The sequence below is a fragment of the Sceloporus occidentalis genome, unplaced genomic scaffold, assembly GCF_023333645.1.
Source record: "Sceloporus occidentalis isolate IW3139 unplaced genomic scaffold, rSceOcc1.0.p SCAF_7, whole genome shotgun sequence".
Lineage (NCBI taxonomy): Eukaryota > Metazoa > Chordata > Lepidosauria > Squamata > Phrynosomatidae > Sceloporus > Sceloporus occidentalis.
Window position 1 is genome coordinate 67,900,210 of NW_028316987.1, and position 22,460 is coordinate 67,922,669.

At 41.0% G+C, this 22,460-nt stretch overlaps 1 protein-coding gene across 1 annotated transcript in view; it reads right to left on the reverse strand.

Moving 5' to 3' along the window:
* Window positions 1-688: 688 nt before the first annotated feature.
* Window positions 689-22,460, reverse strand: part of LOC149309884 (putative acyl-CoA dehydrogenase 6) — a 68,841-nt gene continuing 47,069 nt past the window's right edge. The window contains exons 5-9 of the mRNA XM_089534017.1: window positions 18,487-18,654; window positions 12,808-12,981; window positions 9,852-10,013; window positions 9,595-9,745; window positions 689-1,781 (exon numbers count right to left, since the gene is read on the reverse strand). Of these exons, the coding sequence (XP_089390143.1) occupies window positions 1,682-1,781; window positions 9,595-9,745; window positions 9,852-10,013; window positions 12,808-12,981; window positions 18,487-18,654 (755 nt within the window). The 3' untranslated portion in view covers window positions 689-1,681. The remainder of the gene's footprint in view (window positions 1,782-9,594; window positions 9,746-9,851; window positions 10,014-12,807; window positions 12,982-18,486; window positions 18,655-22,460) is intronic.

Genomic DNA, 22,460 nt, shown 5'->3' on the forward strand with positions numbered 1-22,460 from the left:
AATAAAAACAAAGCATGTATGAAAGTTTTTAAGAATGCCTTTCCCAATATGATGCCCCATTGTTTTAACAATAAATCTGTTATAAAACTGTTACCACTTTAATAGATAAAAGTCCATACTTTTACTTCCAATACTTGTAACATACTTCTTACTATGATGCTTCCTATTCAGCTCAGTACTGATGCATCCAAATTAAATGGGATTGGAGCCAGCAGCTAATTGGGTTTATAATTTGACCCATGTTCTTGCAAATTTCATTGGGAATAGCAGTGCAGGACATGCTTGCACACCTCTGGCTATACACCTCATTCTCTTGATTATATGCCCTGGTTTGTCAACCATGGCAAGGAAATGAAGCCATAATCAGCAAGATGACAATCATGCCCAGTTCTGGCAGCATATACAGTATGCTTCCTTTCCCCTCCTCTGTGTAGACATGGAGCCTGTACTGTTTCTTTGACAGCAGGAGAAACAGAACATGATGGGCAAGTAGGCAGCTATACTTCTTTCAGCACTGCCCCCCTTACAATGGGGATATGATGGCTAAACTATAATATTTCAGATAGATGGGTAAGTATAGGGGTTAAAGTAAGTAAGTTTTTATCATGTACCAACATGGCTACCACCTTTGCTAGCCTAAGTGCTGATTGAAGGCACAGAAAGGGGACAACTCATAATAAGGCCAAACAAGTCTGAGGATCAGAGTGCCCAACATGCAAATATTTTATTTTAGAAGCAAAATTCTTTGCAACCTGCCAGTTCCTTAGCCTTCTAGTAAAGTAAAATATTGGTTCCCATTGTTCTGTTCATAAGATACAACCGTTTTGTTCCATACAGAAGAAGTGCAAAATGGTTCTTCGATTTATGCAGAGTTTTAATTTTCCTTGTTACTGGAAGTAAATTCCTACTTCTTGATTGTCAGGTATAATAACAAATTACATTTGCTTTACCAATGAGACAAAATTTTAGAAGGGAAGCAGTGTTAATGTTAGTGAATTATCCATCTTAATTGCTTCTCTACTAAAACAGCTGCATTAACAATAACCATAAACAATTATGTCTGATCAGCCTAGTATACTGCACACATTAAGGTACACAATGAGTACTCTGTCATTTAAAATGAATTACAGGAATCTTCGCTGAAGTCAGTAGAATAATAGCTTTCATACAGACATTTTAGAGGCCACGTTGGTGCTTGAGATTCTTGATTGGGTAATGGATAATCCTAATTTGGCCCTGTCACAATATAGAATTCTGAAACAAGAGATGTATTCATTTTATAGCAATTAAAAGTATATCCACAAAAACTTTCTGAGGAAAAGAAAATATTTTAATCTATGCAGAGTTGTTGAATGGCTCAGTACAATTTTTCATTGAATTTTGTGTTAATGCTAATGCTCTGGTTTTCTTGTGTTAGATTTATTAGCACTGTAAATACTGCACAAGTCATGGAAATAGACCAGAATCCTGCCTGGCAATCAATAGGGCTGGAAACATTTGTGGCCAAATTATGTGTTCCAGGTAGTGGTTATGAATTATGGGCTGTCATAGATGAGGTAGAATATCCACATGGCCAAAAAATCAAGATGATCAATTTTAAAATTACTTTACTACATATTCTTTCCTGATATAAAAATCAAGTTGCAGTTTATTAAAAAAAAACAGGCAACTGTGTAAGGACTCATGGGCGTTGCTTCTTTGGCAATGTGTCCATGTACTTGCATATAATGGACAGCATGACTTCATCAGCACCGGCTCCTATGGACAACAGTCTTGAGTCTCTGCCATGAAAAACAAACAAACAAACAAGTTGACAAATGAAATTCCTCTTCCACTCTGTACTAAAAATAGCCAATGTTTAACAGCATTTCTGTACTCGGCAATTATGGAGATTAATATGATTCCAGTCTAAGGGAACAATTCTGAGGGCAGCTGAGGGGTCATAGGATTCCATGGGTTTAGTTCTTTACCTGTGGAAAGGAAGCTCCACAGACAGTATAATCTACTGTTGGAAGCTGCCAAAGTGTGGTGGCAAGGTCAACTACTATACTCAGAAATACTGCCTTACGTTGGGGAGGATGGGGTCTGCAGGATAAGCCCTTCCATTCTGTGATCAGAGCTTTTATACAAAATTTCTTCCCACCTTAAATAAGAGATGGGTGTTTATAAGAGCTGCTCAACATGCATCCCTCAAAATAAAGTGAAACTCCAACTCCCTACCCTTTAGCCATCTGGCCAATGGTGCAGGAAATGGTGGCCAACAATATCTGGAAGTTCCTCACCCCTGGTTAAAAAAATTATAAAGCTGCCATCTTCCTGTCCTGACTATATGACCTGGTAGGGCTTTGGCAGTAGTGCAGCAAATGTCAAAGACCAATCACAAAGACACACTTGGCCAGGCATGCTCTGAAATTTAATGATAACCTAACTGATCACACCATTTGGCTGCTATACAAAAATATTTGTTGTCCTTATTTATATACTAGGGTAGGCAACTTTGGGATGCGGTTGCTCAAGTGGTTAAGATGCTTATTTTGTGGATTGCAAGATTGGCAGTTTGAGGCCTGGGTGCTGCATGATGGGGTGAGCTCCCATCATTAGTCCCAGCTTCTGCCAACCTAGCAGTTTGAAAGCATGCAACTGTAAATAGATAAATAGGTTCCACTTCGGTGGGAAGGTAAACAGCATTCTGTGCAGCCATGCTGACCACATGATCACAGAGTAGTCTCTGACAATGCTGGCTCTTCGGCTTAGTAATGGAGATGAACATTGCCCCCTATGGTCGGACACAACTTGACAACCTTGTCAACAGGGAATACCTTTACCTGGGCAACCTGTAGCCCTTCAAGGGTTGTTAGATTAAAATTCCCATGATCCCTCATGATTAACTACACTGGTAAAGAGGGTCATATGTTTCCCATGCCTAGCCTATATATGTTTGTGGACCAAATATTATTATTATTATTAACCTTTATTTATAAAGCGCTGTAAATTTACACAGCGCTGTACATACAATCTTTTAGTTAGACGGTTCCCTGCCCTCAGGCTTACAATCTAAGAAGACACGACACAAAAGGAGAAGGGAGTGGTGGTGGGGAATGGGATCAGGTCCAGCAGTTCTCCACCTCCGAGGCCTGGACCAAGGCAGATGGACTGGAGGAAGTGCTTGGCTTCTTAATTAATGGTTAAAAGGAGGCTTCCTGGGTCAGAGAGGGGCTAGCCTCTGGGAATGCTTCTCTAAACAATATAGTTTTTAACTCAGTTTTGAAACTGGGTAGAGAAGTGATGAGGTGTGCATGTGCATATTTACAATCTACTCTAAAAGTAAAGAACCATGAGGTCCTCTGAGGGTGAGATTAGACAGAATGGGCTGAAATGGATCCAAAGATAGATTCTGTGGGTTGAGAACGCATGGCATGACTGGGGCTCAAATGTCTTTCTTTTTACACTGTTACCTGTGAACATGCATAGTCCATTTATTACAGTATCATAGAATTTTATGATAGCTCTCCACTGGGAAGTGCTCATACATCAATTCCCCTCTGCACCTCACCCACTGACTAAGATCAATCTTGTCAGATGCAATTTATCATTTTCTAATTGGAGGAAAAAATCCTTTCAGCACAAACATGAAACAGGCATTAATCTCTGGCTACTTTCAAACAAGAGCTACAGGTCTGTGTTCTTTCTCATCTGTTGTTTGATCATACAAATGAATTAACAAATGTATCAACTGTATGACCAAAGAATCTAGAGATGTTGAAAGCTTGCCCAGAATTCTGTGCACTTTTACTTGTACTATTTTTACTCTGTACAGACTACAGAGTATTTTTCTTATAGACCAAGATGGTTTACTTCCCTATACTTCAATCATTGTTCCTTACTGGCCCATACTGTTGCTTTATTTCTCATCTAGCCTGAGGAACATTCTGGAGAACTCAAAAGCTTGAATCCTATTTTGTGACCTTCAGGATGGACCAACAAAGGTACCCTAATGGATTTCAGGCATCAGGGTGGCTCAAATTAACACTTTTGAGTAAGACAGCATGTGCAAGCTCTGTTTGTTTGCATCTTCTAACTCCAGCCTGCTAAATTGCCTCAAAAGGATCAATTTGAGCCATACTCATCACCCAAGATGGGAAATCTTTGGCCCTTCAAATATTTTAGGCTCCAGCTCCCTAAGAACTGCTCATTCTGGGGGTCATAAACTAAAACATTTAAAGGGCCAGAGATCCCCCATACCTGGCTTATGCTCGCTTGTTGAATCCTACCTGAGTTTTTAAAGCTGAAAGGGGTGCCCCCACACAAAGCTAGTAGCATAGCAGAAGACCAAACTGACCTCTTTGGATGAGAAGTCTCTGTTCCTGGAACTTCAAAGGGAACACATTCATGAGTATGCACACACAGAGTGGTAAATGTCTTTCTGGAAAAAGCTCCTTTGCATCTCTTGAAGTGTTACCTTGGAGATCTCCTTGGCCTTCAAGGAACATTTATTTGGGGTTTATCTCCAGGAGGATGGGAAACTAAAAGCTCTGGTTGCACAAAAATTTACTCTTAAGATTCTACCCCAATATATTCTAATGTTTTTATCACAAGTTATGCAAACAGGATGGGGACAAAACTACCGGTATTTACATAAATAACAAGCAGAACAAGTAGATAGTATCTATTAATCAGGTTCTTATTTAATAAATACTTGCTAAAGTATTCCATCAATCCACATAAACATTAAACACCAGAAATAAAGAGCATGACAGCTTTTCACTCCTAAATGCACTTCAAGTGACCAGTGAGTGGAGAGAACAAGGCGAGAGTCATGCAGGCCACCTCCTGTTCCCAGGACATGTTGGCAAGACCCCTCCTAGACAATTTTTATCCAGAGCAAAATACAAAAAAGTTTCCAGGAATGGCAATTCTTCTTTCAAATCAAACAAGGTCTCCCGGCTGTTTTAGTCTTTTTTTTTTTGTTTTGGCAAAAACAGCAGTAGACTTCTGGCCATTTCTGTATTGTTGTTGTTTTTAATTCTACTGTGGTTCACAGATGATCTTAGGAATTTTTTTAAAAAAGCCCACTTGCCAACCCCTTCCCCACATTAACATTTGGTATATGGTAAAGGACAAAAAGAACCCTCAGGTTACTGGATCAGCAGCACTGTGCAGTTGTTTTCTAAATCAGCACATGAAGAGAGTACATTATCTTGCTTCCCTCAGCTCCTTCTAGCAGTCTGTACTCACAAGGAGAGTAAGAGTCTGAATAAGAGAATTTTCCCTATGTTTGAAAACTTTCCATATGACCAGGAACAAAAAATCAAATCAAATCAGGGTCCCCAACTGCACAGAGAATATTTCCTGCTTAAACTTGTTGCTGACATGAGAAATAAACAGAGACAGAGGAGATGAGATGAACATACTCCCCTCTTAATATACTGATTGAATATAGAATTGAATCATAGAATTGTAAAGTTGGAAGAGACCACAAGGACCATCCAGTCCAACCCCCTGCCATGCGTGAAATCACAATCAAAGCATCCCCAACAGATGGCCATCCAGCCTCTGTTTAAGGACCTCCAAGGAAGGAGACCCCACCACACTCCAAGGGAGTGTGTTCTTGTTCCACTATCTAACAGCTCTTACTGTCAGAAAGTTCCTCCTAATGTTGAGGTGGAATCTCTGTTCCTGGAGCTTGCATCAATTGTTCTGTGTCCTAGTCTCTGGAGCAGCAGAAAACAAGCTTGCTCCATCCTCAATGTGACTCCGCTTCAACTACTTAAAGAGGGCTATCATATCACCCCTTAACCGTCTCTTCTCCAGGCTAAACATATGCAGCTCCCTAAGTCTTTCCTCATAAGGCATGGTTTCCAGACCCTTCATCATTTTAGTCGTCCTCCTTTGGACACACTCCAATTTGTCAACATCCTTTTTGAATTGTGGTGCCCAGAACTGGACACAGCATTGTGGGTGAGGCCTGACCAAGGCAGAATAGAGTGGCACTATTACTTCCCTTGATCTAGACACTATACTTCTACTGATGCAGCCTAGAATCGTATTGGCCTTTTTAGCTGCCACATCACACTGTTGACTAATGTTCAACTTGTGGCCTACTAGGACTCCTAAATCCCTTTTCTAAAATGGTTAGATACATGACCGCAGAGGGTCTTTCTTTCTTTCTTTCTTTCTTTCTTTCTTTCTTTCCTTTCTCTCTCTCTCTCTCTTTTTCTCTACCATCGTCATCGTTTTGAAAAATCAGAAAATAAGCCCTGTGGTTTTACTTAAGAAAAGAAGTGGTGGCAAAATGATTATTGAATCACACTAGTGCCATGTTTTATTTGGGCTTGTTAGTGGTAAGAACTTGGATACAAGTAGATTCTTACTAGCCAAGCAGCATTGGAATTTAGCTTGACACTGTAAGATCTCAAAATGATGGAAAGTAGCAAAAGTGTCCTCTATGATGCTGAAAAAAGCAGCTGCTGTGTGATCCAACATCACTCTCTTTCACCCTGTATACTCCCTCTCATTCAGTTCATTCTTTTTGCTGTTTTGTGAACAGTGATGGACTGGTTACTTGTTTTCATATTAAGAGAGCTTATAAATATTCTCCAATAGCTGTGAACTTCATTAAAACACCACTAACATTAAGAAAGTATTTCAATAAGGAACAAACTGTTTTCTCAATCCTGGTATTTTACCTTAAAGCAGATACATCCTCAACTCCAGCACACAATAATTTTACCCTAATGCTGACAGCGCAACCTATATTTGAGCACACAGAGAATTCCTACACTATCATAAGGATATGGAGCTTAGAAAAGTAAATCTTGTGGACTAAGGCTACCAGAATCTCCCAGCTGGTATGACCATGGACCATATTACCTGGATGATTCTGGGAGCTGCAACAGAGAAATTAATTCTTCCAAGAACTGATCAAAGTTTACACTAACATCTTAGATTACGGGGTCCGAGAGAGATTTACCCTATCTGATGGGTGTGGGTGTTTAAATGCTTCCCACAAATTTCCACCATAATTTTAAGTACTGGTAGTGACACCAGCAAAACTTGCTTCCTTGGAATTTTGTGGTGATGGCCACCAACTCTGATGGATTTCATTAGACAAATGAATGGAGGATGAATCTATCAATGGCTGCTAGCCATGACAGCTATGTGCTAGTTCTGCTTAACTTTGAGGTTAATGAAGCAATTTACAACTGAATGTGTTAATCAAATATGTGAACTCTCAGTGAGAAGGACTATGTATACAGTCTATAAGCACTGGTGAAGTTAGTTTTTTTAAAAAAATATTAAGTTAAGAAATAACACATCTTGGGAATGAGGAAAAAGATTTTCCACCCACTAATATATTCTTTTGAAATTGTGAAAAGATCCAGAAAGGGAAATCATAGATCATTTGGTCAGTGTCCAAGATGTCCTTCCAAAAAACAGCTTAGTGTGAATGGTGAAGTTAGTTTTTAAATGTTTAATGTGAAATTGTGCACAGGAAAAGACCTACATCACACAAATCTGAGTACAATGAGTTGTACATTCAAACAACTCATGGTGCATATGTAGAAATAATACCTTGGTTCCATCCTACACAATCCTGATATTTGTAGCTTTGTGAAGCTAAAATGAGAGTCTGAAGAATAGTTGTCTTTTTATAATTTTTTTCTTCCTTGGCACTCAAAAAATGTAGCAAGAGTAATTTTTGAGGGTTGATCCAAGAATAGCAACTGATGAATTTTTGAGTGTCTGACTAAATGGTGGAGCAGCTTACAGTCCACAAATGCATCTACCAGATGCTCTGGAATATATGGTTGGGTTTTTTTTAGTAGCACAAGTTAACCTATGCGTCAATTGCTAACTAAACATTACACAGCAAATTAACCTTCACAGTGTGACGTTAAGGATACGGTTGCACTTTTATGGAAAAGGGGATTTCCTACCACAAGAATGTCACTGCTATGTCAACAATCATATCTGAACAAAAAAAGCAGGGATTATTGAGGTGTCTTTCTTGTTCCCAAAAAAGAAAACAGATCTGCTCCTCTCTGTGACACAAAAGGCCTGAAGAAAGGGGATGGAATTCAGTCAACCCTATCTATTTGTTTGAGAAGGTGAAACAATATGTTTCTTTAATGCAGATGGAATTTGTCAACAGTTCACTCCCACCCTTTAAACCAAGTGTGATCCACAAACTGCATGCTTCTCCTGGACCAGTTCATGTAGCCCCAAAGCCACCACCAACAGTCCTCCAAGGCCCCCACCAATATTTTTTTTTAATCACCACAGATTTTGGTGAAACCTTGCTGTCAAACCATGCATCACTTGGTGACATCACTCCTTGTCATCATTTTGAGAGGTACTAAAGAGGAAAATGGAGGTATATGGGATTTCTGGGAGGTGGTGTTCTGGAGAAAAATTATCCCCTTTGCCAAATTGCCAAGGTGAATTTTGCAGAGAAACCAAAAATGGTCTCTCTGACAAACTTTGCTATCCTCCTCTGACACACACACACACACACACACACACACCTACAGCCTATCAGAACTCTAAGGTGGGTTACAGACTGCCATTAGGGACGTCCTGAGGACGTCCCAGTTTGAAAAAGGGGCATCTCTTCTAGACACCCCTAACAAATGGCGTCGGCCTTTCCACACGGCCGCCGCCATATTGACGTAGCGGACACTCTGCGTCTGCACGTCGCGCCCCGCAAGTGACGCTGCGAGTGCGCAACTAGCGCCTCACGACATCTTTTCTGGGGCCCAGGAAGGAGCGCGATTTCCACGCTCCTTCCTCGGAGCGTCCGGGAGCTGCGCGGTTTGGCCACTGCAGCTCTCGGACGCTGCAAGTGGCGGCGGCAGGAGACCGCCGCATTTCGGAAGTCTGTAACCCGCCTAAGACAACTTGGAGTTCAAGTAAAATATGCAGTCCATGCTTCAATTATTGTTGTTGGCTATGAACAAGGAAGTTCTGATGGCCAAAGAGATAAATTGTGCTTTGACCTAAACAGTGGCTTCTCTCGTGAGCCAGCCTATCCCTTGTGTGTGGGATAGCCTAGTTTTGGATTTTGGCTATTAAGTATTAACATTAGATTGTGGTGGTTTTCACACTTTGGTCTTCCATGGGTTTTGGACTTCAGTTCCCGAGAAAACTTAGCCACCTTGCCAACACTCAAGAATTCTGTAAACTGAAATCCAAAACAGTTGGAGGACCAAAATTTGGGAACCACTGCTGATGCAGAGGAAGTTAGAAAGACAGAGAGATTATAATAACCTTGTTGGATGCACGGAATTAATATAAAATTACTTGGATTCTGGGAAAGGCTTATTCAGAGACCTTAACAGACTACTGATGTATTGCATTTACACCCTGCTGTGTATCTGAAATGACTCTCACAGCAACTTAACATTATCAGTTGTTTAAAAAGTCATGGCATCTGTCCCCTTAGGTTTATTGCCATATTAAAAATACTCTTTCATATGCCCAGCATTATGCAGCCTACTATGAAGTCTTGGTTAACATTTTGAAAATATGCAACTGTCCACGTAAAAAATACATATTAAAGATGGCTCTATATTTGATCACAAGACAGTCACTCACCTGTAAAGTCTACTCACTGATACCTCGTTGGTGAACCCCATTCCTCCCCAGAACTGGAGGCAACTGTCTGAAAGCTCCCGAGCCAGACGTCCTGCCTTTAGTTTAGCCATAGATGCAAATTTAGTCACATCATTGCCATCTATATACAAAGCTAGAACAAAAGTAGAAGTCAGACTTCAACTTGTCCATTCAGTCCTAGTAAAGCATACATTTTCACATCTAACAAATATTTGAAGCCAAACTTTCATGGCACTCACCAACTGCCCGATAGAGCAAGGAACGAAGGAGCTCCACTTCGGTTGCTAATTCAGCCAGGCGGAAGTGCACTGTTTGGTTATGAAGTATTGGCTGACTAAATGCCATGCGCTGGCGTGTATAATCAATCGTTTCCTTTATCACATTTTCAAGCGGTACCAAAACTACAGGAAATTGGGAATAAAAGGGGGAAATTAGTTTACCTGATGCCTTTCCCCAAAATTGGTAGAAAATTTCTACCAATAAGTAAATGACAAAAAGAGCATACATATAAGCTGCTTATGGAAACACATGAAAAATGTTGTGTATACATGTCACCCACATCTCAATTTTTAATTCCATAACAGGTAGGATAAAAGGGCCAGGCACATGCCACAGAACTGTGGTTAAATGAGGACTACTTCAATTTGCCTTGATTCTACCTTGAATCTGTATTGTCATGCCACTGCTTTTCCTCAGTCTGTGACCAGCAAGTGAATCTGAAGACTGATTCCATTGAAAACCATTGTGTGTGACAATGGGCAGTGCCTGTTTTAGCTCATCGTCAAATTAAATTTCAGAGAAGTTCTTGGGGCGGGGGGGGGGGGATTTCAATGGTAGGCAGGACCAAAGGCAAAAGGGTGACACCAAAATCACCAGTATATTTTAGCACAAAAACTTGACTGTGTTGTGAATTACCATCCCATCCACTTGAATTTAGGCCCATTATAGACGGGCCTAAAAGTGTGCGCTCTGCACGTGCTAGGGTTAGGAAGTGGCGGCGCTTCCAGACACTCCTAACCCTAGCGCGCGCGATGGCGGCGGCCATTCCACATGGCCTCTGCCACTTTGACGTAGCGGATGCTCTGCGTCCACACATCACACGGCAGAAGTGACGCTGTGAGTGCATGACTAGTGCCTCACGGTGTCTCTTCCAGGCTGCAAGGAGCGCGATTTTCACGCTCCTTCTTGGCAGCGTCCGGGAACCGCGCCGTTTGGCTGCTGCGGTTCCCAGTCGCTGCAACTGGCGGTGGCAGACTGCCGCTTCTCGGTGGTCTGTAATGCACCTTACAGTAGCCCTATGAATGAGACCTCCACTCTGTTATCAACAGCCCTGCTCAGGTCCATCTGCCCCACTCTGCTTGAGCAGAGGTCAGGGGTGACCCAATTTATCAGTTAAACTAAAGGGCATCAGGTTGGGAGAAGCTGTTATGAAGTGTCTTAAAAAAAATTCTTAGGAAAACTATGATAGATTTTTTTTGGGGGGGAGGGGATTTATTAGTCCCAAAGCAGCTGGAAAAGGTCCTTTGTTGAGTCATAATTTTTGTGTCACACACAAGTTCTCCACAGAAAAATTACTCTTGATGTTCTTGGGTCCCCGAGGAAGCTTCTGTGAACATCTGCTGTCATTTCCCATTCCCATGCTACTTCCACACAGCAAATCTATTGCTACAAACATTTCTCCCTAGCTTTTCATTTGAAAATAGCCCCAGCTTTTGTATTTCAGTTGCTTTCTCAATACTTTATAGCACCCTTCATAATTTAAACTTCAGATTTTCAAGGAACCTTCTGGAATCTTGACGTGTGAACTGCTATTGAGGTAAACAGAACCATTCTCCATTTCTCAATCTTGTCACCTCTTCATTCAGCAGAAAAGTAGCTGAGAATGGAACTTCCTTTTTAGACAGGGATCTTATTAGACAGCAGAGGCAGAACTGGAGTGCTAATTCACGGTGCTTAATTATAATAAGATACAATAAAATTGCAAAACTGGCACTTCTAAAAGGGAGGTGTGGTTTTTTAAAAAAAAAAGGAAAAAGAGAAAAGAAAAACCATGCATAACTACTGTGAAACAGATGGCAACAACAGATTTGCTGCCTCAGTGCCCCACTAAAACTAAGCTTTTTGGTTGTGGGCAAATCAAAAGGTTAAATTCAGTTCTGTCATTTTCACATGAGAACCTTTTCATAAAACCCACACAGAAAATATACAGTTCATATGATACAGTGATTACGGTTTTGGACTCGCACTCAGGATATCTAAATTCAAAATTGCACTCACTGCAGATGAAATTCACTGGGTGAGTCATTCTGTTTCAGTCAGACTTGCTGTGCAGGATTATTGTAAAGGTAACACAGAGAAGAAAACTATGTATGCTTATTTGTGTTGACTGGAGAAAGGCAGGATGTCAATGTAATAAATAATGAAAGAAAAAGCTTTTTTTAGCTGTTGGTTTTACAATTCAGAAAGCGCTCGGGAAACTGCTTTACAACTACCAATTTTTCTGTTCCACTGGCCATTTCCATTTCATCTACATGATGAAAACCTCTGACCTTCCAGATTTCCTTACCTACACCACTCATCATTCCAACAGAGCAGGAACAATGGTATGTGACAAGGCCAATGGTTCCCCATTCCCACTTCATATATTTTCATCACACATGAGGTCAGACAGACCAGAGATGTTTCCAGACAAGTCTTTCATTGTGCAGTTGTTCTGTGTCTTTCACTGAATTTGACAGGGTGTCAAGACAATGTTGTCTCATGTTTTCCCACCACTCTCCTCTTCTTCTTTTTTCTTATTCTAACTCTCCCCCCTCAAAAAAAAAAAAGAAAAAAAAAAAAGAAAAAAAAACCAAGGAGGAAAAAACATGATAGCTGCACACTGCCTTTTCATAAATAGAGCTAAGAAGTGTCTATATGAAACAGAACTTGGAAACATTGCTTTTTTGGCCTATGACACCCAGAATTTCCCAGGCATAGCTATGGGCCATTCTGTTGGAGGCATTCTGGAAATGGGAAGCATCCAAGAAAGAGGGGTAGTGGCAGAAACCACATCTTTGCCTATGCACACAGAAGAGGACTGTATCTGGCAAGAAATTAGCTTTTAATAAGGCTGAGACCACCAAAATAAACTTTACAAGCTTTTATGTAAGGAACAGTCTTCCCAGCTGCCAAAAGACACAGCTAATTACTTACTGTTGGCTACTCCCCACATGCGCTCCTCTTGGAATTGCAACATCTGGTACGTAAAACCCATTCCTTCCTCCCCAATGAGGTATTTACTGGGAATTCGGACATCTTCAAAAAAGATTTGTGCTGTGTCAGATGACCTCATGCCCATCTTGTCAATCTTCTTAGCAATGTGAACACCTAAAAATAAACATTCCAAGGAGCAAGTTACAGGAAATTATCATTCCCAGCAGCAGCAGTGATTATCTCTTTAAAAGAAACACTTAGCAGTGATGAGGTTCTGTCATTATTCATCTAATTAAGACTCTTACATCATTAGTTCAATAAAACACTAAGTTTAACAAAGTGTGTGAGTGTTTTAAAATCTCTAAGATAAAGTTAGCGCCCCATATCTACCCCATTTGTAAAAAAAAAATTGATACTGTCATGTTTAATTAGAAAATCAGAATTCTCAAGATCTCAAAAATTCTTGCTTTTCGTAATCCTGAAAAATTAACATTTTTTCTGGTTAAAGTAAGCTGACCTTTAAATTTGCAAATGGCACAGCATCAGGTTTGCCTATTAATACAGGGTACAGAAACTGTTTTTAAAGAAAATACCGGCAACAAAGGATAATTTTTAAAATACCATTACTGGATAACTTTTTCAGTCTTTCAGAATCTTTTTCAATTATCTAAATGCCCATGTATATAAATGGATACCCTTTTAGGCATCAAGTATGTGATTATGATAGAAATCACTCACAATTAACTCACTGGGGATGCCCTTTACTAGGTGTTGGTTTTGTTGTGTGCCTTTAAGTCTAGGAGACTATGCATAAATGTCAGGTTTTGTGGCATAATTCCAGCCTCTAAATCAATAGCAAAACCAGCTGCCTTTGGAAAGGCCAAAGGCTTTCAAGCCCTGAGTTCATTCCAGAACACTATTTTGTTTTGTTCTTAAAAGCTCTTGAGGAAAGAGAATGGAGAAGGAAGGAGGAATTGTGTTTTTTTCTCACTTGATGGTGACTGAAACTGAACAGACAAATGTTGTGATCTGAACAATAATATGGCCCAAGATATTCAGCAAAATAATATCCTAAATCAGCTTTCCCCAACATGGTGTCTTCCAGATGTGCTGAATTATTTGAACATATAGTCCAATTTATCTGAAGGGCACCAGGAATGTATCTATACTACACAATTAGATCATTTGGCTACTGCTTGGCATGGCTCCATTCTTTTGAATTCTGGGATTCTCCAGTATTATGAAGTACTAGAATTCCCTGCCAAAGAGTTTAACATTTTAATGTCAGGGATGATGGGAGTTGTAGCTCTTCACCTCTGGCTCAAACTCACCACCTTGTTACGCACCGGCGCTGACCAGTTTTGGTCAGTGGTTAAAGCTTTTGCTCTAAAGCAGCAGAGTTACAGAGAATAGGCTGAAGACCCTGACAAACTCTCCAAGCCTTCTCACTCTTGCTTCCACAGAAGTCTTCCCACTTCTTCAGGATCCAGCTGGCTCTTGTATCTTCACTCAAGACACCAGACAACTCAGTAGTCTTTATATAAAAGATCTACTTTATTCTACTATATACAGCTCCAAAACTATCCAACACAACTCCTCACTACTATCCACTACCACCCACAAAATACATTAGGAATCATAGCCATTATTATAGTCCTTGGATCATACCACCCACTCTTGTCAGTTTCCACCCAGTGGGCGTGTACATCCACTCTCATTGGTTCTCTTGTTTCTACCCAGAATTGATGATTTCATCATCTCAGCCTTGACCACTTAACAATTCTCAGGTGTGTTCAATTATCCACTTTGCATTTCTGTCCTTGGCATTCAGGACTTGTTAATTGCTTTACCTTATACACCTGTGTGGCTCTTAATTTGCTTCTGCTGAGTCACCCTGACTCTCACATACATGTTTTATTTCAATCACTGTATGTCCCATGTTGCTTTTTCCTTAACATTTAAATCAGGGGAATGCACTAGAGAATTCTTACCATCTTACCCAACTACAATTCCCAGGATTCCATAGGATGGAGCCTGGTCAGTTAATGTTTTGTCATCTGGACAAACCCCAAGTTGGCAGAGACTTCCAAATTATCCTGAATTCCTTTTTAAAACAAGATATTAAAAAAAAAAAAACTTTAAAATGCACCAGATTGATTTGGGGTTTCAGCATGAATGTTAACACTTCCTCACATGCAGAGTCCCAGGGCCAACCCTAGCAGTAGGCTGTGTGACATAGCTACAGCACAATTACTTACTTTGACATTGTTAATATTTTTACTGTCTGAGATAGAAGAGACTGCAGAATTTTCCTCCTCACATGCCCAAATTAGTTGACTGCCTTTGGTTTCTATCGACTTTGACTCAAGTAGGGAAGAACTGCAATTTACAGTTTTGTCTCAGGAAGAAAAATATCTAGGGCTTGCTCTCCCAAATCTTTAACAGTGTTCCTCATGAGAGCTTCGAAAAGTTATTTTTCTGAACTACAATTTCAAGAATCCCATACAGCCAAGCTAGTTCTGCACCTATTCTTGTATTTCCCCTCTCAGTATTCTGTTTCTACCCACAATCTAAATTGACAGCTACCTACAGCTTCATTTTGAGCAAGAAGTATATGTTTGAAATCTAGACCTTTTAATCTTGAGCAGGTGGTTGTTCACAGTGAGAGATAAAAATCAAGAACATGTTTGAAAACATCATCCAAATTCCTCATTCAAATAAATGGGAGTGACACCAGATGAATGTTTATTATGTAGCAGAACCTGAATTTCTTTCTCCAGCAAACAGAAGTTATGAATAATCTTACTAAATGAAGCATTCTTGGATTAACAAAATAAGATGCAAATTGTCAAGGGCTCATAGAATCAGAAATGCTTCTGCAATCACCTATTTAAAACAACAAGTTGATTTGTAATTCTAAAGAAAGCAAAATGTTCAAAGAATGGTATGAGAATGAGCTGTGAGAGATTTCTCCACAGTTAGGATTAATGCGTAGAAAAAATAATTCAGGAATAACGGCAACTTTCTAAACACACTATTGTTGAGTTAATTCACTTAGGATGCACAGATATTAAAGAACCTTAGTCAAGATATCCTTTTCCAAGGTAAAAGATACAGATCGCCACCGAAGATACATGAAAAATTTGTTGGCTTGTTTTATAGCGATAAATAATAGCCCGTGAAACAAACTGGATTTAATTTCAGATATACTTAGAACAGCACTTAAATCTGTAGATTCAACTTAAGTTGAATTGATTTCAAGGAACTCATGAAACAAACTGGATTTATTTTCAGACATAACAGCAGACCTAGTGAAAACCTTCAGGACCAACTTAAATTGAATTTATTTCAGTGGACTTCCTCTAAGCATGAATACATTGTAACCTAAGTTTTCCCCTCTATTATTTTCATTGCAAGGAAAATGAAAGCTGGTCTGCAGCCTGATTATGTTGTTGCATGGAACTAAACTGGGCTTTGCAAGACAAGCAGTAGTTGCTCTAAGGTTTGCCCCTGAGCAGGCAATATTGAGCTGTGCTTTGTATGCCTAGTGCATCAGGCAGGGCTCGATGCAGATCTATCCAATGACCAATACTGGTTAGAACTGCATTAGGCCCCACCTGTTTTGCTTGGGTCTTCCACATGACTATAATAAGCTCTTGGCATGGTAGTCTCTGTGGCCTTTCCCTGGTCCTGAAAAGGCTCCTCATTCCTGTCCTATAACAATGGCGGGATACATACCGCCATATAGTACGTCTTCTATACGTACTAGGGTTAGGAAGGGGCGGTGCTTCCGCACCCCCCTAACCCTAGTACGTATAGAATACGTACAAGATGGCGGCGCCCCTTCCACATGGGCGCCGCCATCTTTGCGTATCGGACGCTGAGCGTCCGTACGCGTCGCGCCGCTTGTGACGTAGCGAGCGCGCCCCTGGCGCCTCGCTACGTCGCAAACGCGACGAAAAAAGAAGCTCCATTTTGGAGCTTCTTTTTCGGTCCGCGCGGGAGTCGGGCCGTGTGAAGGCTCCGGCTCCCCCGCGGACCTACTGGCGGCGGCGGCAGAGCGCCGCAAAGTGGCGGTATGTACCCCGCCACTGAATAATTATTAAACACTTTTGAGATGGTAGCTGATGTACTCATTGTGCATATTAGTATCACAATGAGTGCACTAAATGAAAAATAATAGCTTTTTCTCCATGCCTCTGATAAAATATGGTGTATCAGTGCAGGAAAGATAGCTGTGATCTGTTACTGTGCACATCAAATAGGCAACAAATTTACATTTAGCTTGAAGAGACTGTGCAACCTCTGTCAATGGATGTCTTGAACTGGGTCTCTATCAGTAAAGTTTGGCTGCTTGAAAACATTTTTAGAGCCATCACATCAGCAACAAGACAGGAAAAGAGCTTGGAAAAGTGTCTTTAAAAAACTATATGGACTCAGGGTAGGAGATTCTGGGATTTGTAGTCTAACAATAATATTTTAGATTCTGGGGGAAATCAAACAGGAGTTTCTCAGGTTATATATGGGTCAGATTCCCCCACTCACCCCCTTGCTTTGTGCTGTTCACGAGCCAACAGTTACAGGAGAAAGGGGGATTTGTAGGTCTATTGATCCAGGAAAAACAGTTTTACAGGAAGACAAGCAAGCAACAGCCATGAATCCTTACTATAGACTCAGCCGTTGCCACTGTCCCTCCCAGTTCTAAGGGACCAGATCCTTTCTGATCTTGGAAGCTAAGCAGGATCAATTCTAGTTAATCCTTGGATGGGAGATTGCCAACAAATGCCAGATGCTGTAGGCTATATGTCAGAGGAAGAAACTGACAAAGCCACTACTGAATATCCCTTGTCAAAGAAAACCCTATGAAATTCATAGGATTGTCACAAATCGACAGGTGACTTGAAGGAACATGCACACACATCCTGATCAATCCATTATCTATTCGGCTCTTTAAATTGACTTCATGTGTAACCATAAATTAGAAAAAAATAGTGACTACTACTGTTTTCACTAGACATCCAGGGGGCCTACGAAGATAAATTTTTTAACCACAAATGGCATTTCATGCATTTTGCAAGATCTCATGGTATATCACTCAACAACAGAAAAGAAAAATAAAGTCCTGCCTACAGCTCAGATGGCCATTTCCCAAGACTAAGACATATCAGATTGATAGCACTATTGTTCAATTTTGTTTGGATGTTTCACATGATATTTTTACAAGTCTTTATTTAAAATCTGTGGTTATTTCTTGAACTTATCTGTTCTCACAGTGGTTTGCAAACTAACATAGCAGAGATATTATCAAACAGACACAAAGTAATGCATTTCCCCTACATGAAAAAAAGACAAGGGACTATCCATAAAATATTCTATTTCCCTCTTTTGTTTCTTATTCTCTCCCACCCCTGCTCTTAAACAGCAACATACCATTTAGCATTTCTCTGTAGAAACAGCTTATTTCTTGGGTTACTTGGGTAAGTGTTATCATTTCAAGGGAATAGTGAGATACTTCCTACAATGGGTTATAACAGGGATGGGCAATTTGTAGTCCTCCTGAACTTGTCAGGCTACAACTCCCATCATACTTTGCCACTGGCTATACTCTATAGTGGCTACAGTTGATGAGACCAATTTTGAATATTGGTATCACGGTTTTTCTAGGAGGATGTATGTTACCAGGTGACTTCATTGGCAGACAGAGGAGAGATTTATTCCTGTGGGGGGGTCCATCACTTGTGTTTGCCAGCAAGCACATCCAATCCGCCTGGCACCCAGAGGTAATCCACATCTTGCCACCATTTACAATATAGTCATCTCCTTTTCTTACAGCTTTTGTTTTGATACCTATATGAAAATATATAAGAAATAAAGCATATTCTTAAAAAGTAAAGAACATGAGCATTGGAAGTAGAACATTGAGTAGCCTCCAGAAAACTGCAAATAACTCCCCCTTCACCCAAATTAAGGCACATGGTACCCCAGGCCAGACAAGTTAGGTTGGTACATGAGGTAATAATAATGATGTATTGTATGCATTTCTTATATTTCTTTTTAATTGGCATGATTTTAATTCTACTGACAGCTTAAGTTTTGGGTGACATGTGTTTGTTGTTGTTAATTGCCATCAAATTGACTTTGATTCATGATGGCCATATGAATGAGAGGTCTCTAAGTCTCTTTTAGCAATATTTGTTTTCACTTTTGTTTCAGGGGGTCCCAGGGCTGGGCAAAGGTATACTATCAATAAATAAAATAATTAAAATTAACGGGGAAGAAAATCTTACAAGTGCCTATCCCCACTCCCTAGGAGTAAAAGTACAATAATAAGGAATTAATCAAGTAACAATTTGCTGTTCATTCATGATAACTCTAATCAGGTGCCTGAGTTAGATGCCTCATTCTGCCTGATTATGAGATTGGGTCTGACTTGGCTGATACTGGAAGAGGCATTCTTCAATATTACAGCAGAGATACAACAGCCACAATCTAGTACAGGGATGGGAAACATGGGGGCCTTTTCAGACTGCACCTCCCATCAGCTTTAGACAGCACAGGCAATGGTGAGAGAAAATGGGAACTGTAAGTCGACCACCCCAGATCTAGTAGCTTTGATCCAGAAAGCTGTCCTATTCTCTTCTAGAAAAAGAAAACGGAAAGCCTTGAGTACATGGTTCATATAAAACACATCTTATGAACATATAAACATATCTAACTACCTGGGATCAACTACCTGGGATCTGACCAGCCTGATACCACCTTCTCTGGCTGGCAGCAGCAGCTCTACAGTGCCTCACACAGAGTTTTCAGTTCTTTTTAGTGGAAAGGCAGGTAACCAAACTGGGCAATTTCTGCATCTTCTCAGCTCAGCTGCTTTCCCCCTTTTCAAAACTATCTGAACCAGTTCTATTTAAGAAGGAAATTGTTGCATTTCCCACCCTCTCTCCCTTTCCTTGGTACTGAGCATGGACACAAATGAACCTAATGCTAGATTTACAACACTTAACTTTTCACCAGTATAGGAGTAACGGTGCAAAAAATTAGGAATCCTCTGTTGCCAAACAGCAAGGCCAGCTCTACTATTAGGCAGAGTGAAGTAGTAACATCAGAAGCTATTACAGGTGGGGGGAAAGCACTAGCAATCTCTGGCTGTTCCTTTTGGACAGGTCTGCATATGCTGCACAGGCTCCTCTGGGCTCCCTTAACTATTCTTCTTCCAATGCGAAGAAGGACACTATATTGTTATCAGATTTAATTGCCAGTTCAGCATTTATATCTACATTTGGGAGGGATGCCATTTTGACTATCACTACAGGCAGAAAATGTTTTGGATAGCCCTGCTAGACATGTTCAAAAAGAAATCTGATACTGCTACAGTGCCTACAGACAGATGCAACTTTAGTGCTAACTGAAATATGCCAACAAATATGAAAAACAAAGCAGTGGCCAACAAACAGACTGGAAATGCTTTATATACATACTAATCCACAAGAAAGGAGATATAAAAGACTGGAGCAACTATAAGACAAAAGCATTAATCTCACATGCAAGCAAAATAATGCTCAAAATTCTGCAGCATAGACTCCAAACATAATAATAATAATAATAATTTGTTTTATTTATATACCGCTATTCCAAAGATCATAGCGGTGAACAGCAAGTAAGCTAATTAGCAAGTACATGGAGAGAGAAATTCCAGAGATGCAAGAAGGATTCAGAAAAGGAAGGGGCACTAGGGACCACATTGCAAACATGTGGTGGCTAATGCAAAGCACCATTTTTTAAAAATCAGCATGTTTCATAGACTACAGCAAAGCATTTGATTGTATAGATCACAAAAAACTATGGAATGCACTCAAAGACATAGGCATGCCATTACATCTGATAGTCCTGATGAGGAATCTGTATCAAGGACAGGGGGCCACCATCAGAACAGAATTTGGGGAACCAGAGTGGTTCCCAATAAGAAAAGGGATCAAGCAAGGCTATATATCCTATAACCTTACTTTGTTTAACTTATATGCTGAAAACATTATTAAAAAAGCAGAATTGGAATCAGAAAAGGAAGGAGTGAAGATAGGAGAAAGCAACATTAATAACATGAGATATACAGACTACACCATAATATTAGCAGAAGACATTCAAGAATTGGAACAGTTAATAAGAAAAGTTAAAGATGAAAATGCAAAGGCAGGCCAGATGCTGAACATAAAGAAAGCAAAAATAATGACCACAGAAGAAATACATAAATTCAATCTAGACAACGAGGAAATTGAAATAGTTAAAGAATTCCCATATCTAGGATCAAACAATGACCAGAATGGAGACTGCAGTCAAGAAATAAGAGGAAGACTAGGAATGGGAAGGGCAGCTATGAAAGAACTGGAAAAAATACTGAAGAGCAAAGGCATACAACTGAACACTAAAGTCAGAATCATTCAGGCCATTGAATTCCTAATTACCACGTATGGATGTGAGAGCTGGACAGTAAAGGAAGCAGACAGAAAGAAAATCAACTCATTGGAAATGTGGTGCTGGAGAAAAGTACTTAAAATACCATGGACAGCCAAGAAGACAAACAAATGGGTTCTTGAACAAATCAGAACAGGGCTCTCCTTGGAAGCAAAGGCCTGTTACAGACTGCCAAAATAAAGCTGCTTCGGGTCTCTTTGGAGGTATGCTATTTAAATGATGCATTGGTCCAAAGAGTCCGGAGGTCGCACCAAAGCCACACTCCATTCCTAAGCACTGGACTGCAGCTTTGGTGCAGCTTCCAGATTCTTAGGATGCATGCATCATTTAAATAGCATACCTCCAAAGAGACCCGAAGCAGCTTTATTATGGCAGTCTGTAACAGGCCAAAGATGATCAAGTTGAGACATAATGAGAAGGCACAGATCACTGCAAAAGACAATAATGCTAGGAAAGGTAGAGGGCAGAAGAAAGAGAGGAAGACCACAAACCAGATGGATAGACTCTATCAGGCGGGTTGTGGGTAAGGGCTTGCAGGATCTGGGCAAGGCAGTGGAGGATAGGGATTCTTGGAGATGTCTCATCCACAGGGTCACCATGAGTCGGAACTGACTCAAGGGCAGCTAACAACAACATGTGCAAAGAGTAAAAAAAAAAAAAATGGGATGAAAGAATCAGAAAAAGTGGTAGAACAGGGGTGGTCAACCTCCGGCCTGCGGGCCAGATGCAGCCCGCGGGCCAGATGCGGCCCGCGGAGGCCTTTGGTCCGGCCCCTGGCTGCTGCTGCCACCGCCACCGATTGAGGCTTTTCGCCGCTCTGGTCGCGCGAGACTTCGCCTCTGGGCGCCGCCATTTTTTTGCCCAAAATGGCAGTGCCCAGAGGCGAAGTCTTGTGCGACCACAGAAAAGGTCGCGCGAGACTTCGGCCTCCAGGAGGCCCGCTGCGGCTGCCGGACAGCGGCAGCGGGCCTCTGGCAGGCCCGTTGCCGTCGCTGGGGCCCTGCAGGAGGGGTCCAGTGGCAGCAGCGGGCCTCTGGGAGGCCAGTTGCCATTGCTGGGGCCCTGCAGGAGGGCTCCAACGTTGGCAGCGGGCCTCTGCGAGGCCCGATGCCATCGCTGGGGCCCTCCAAGAGGCCCGTTGCCGCCGCTGGGGCCCTTTTGGAGGGCCCCAGCAACGGCAA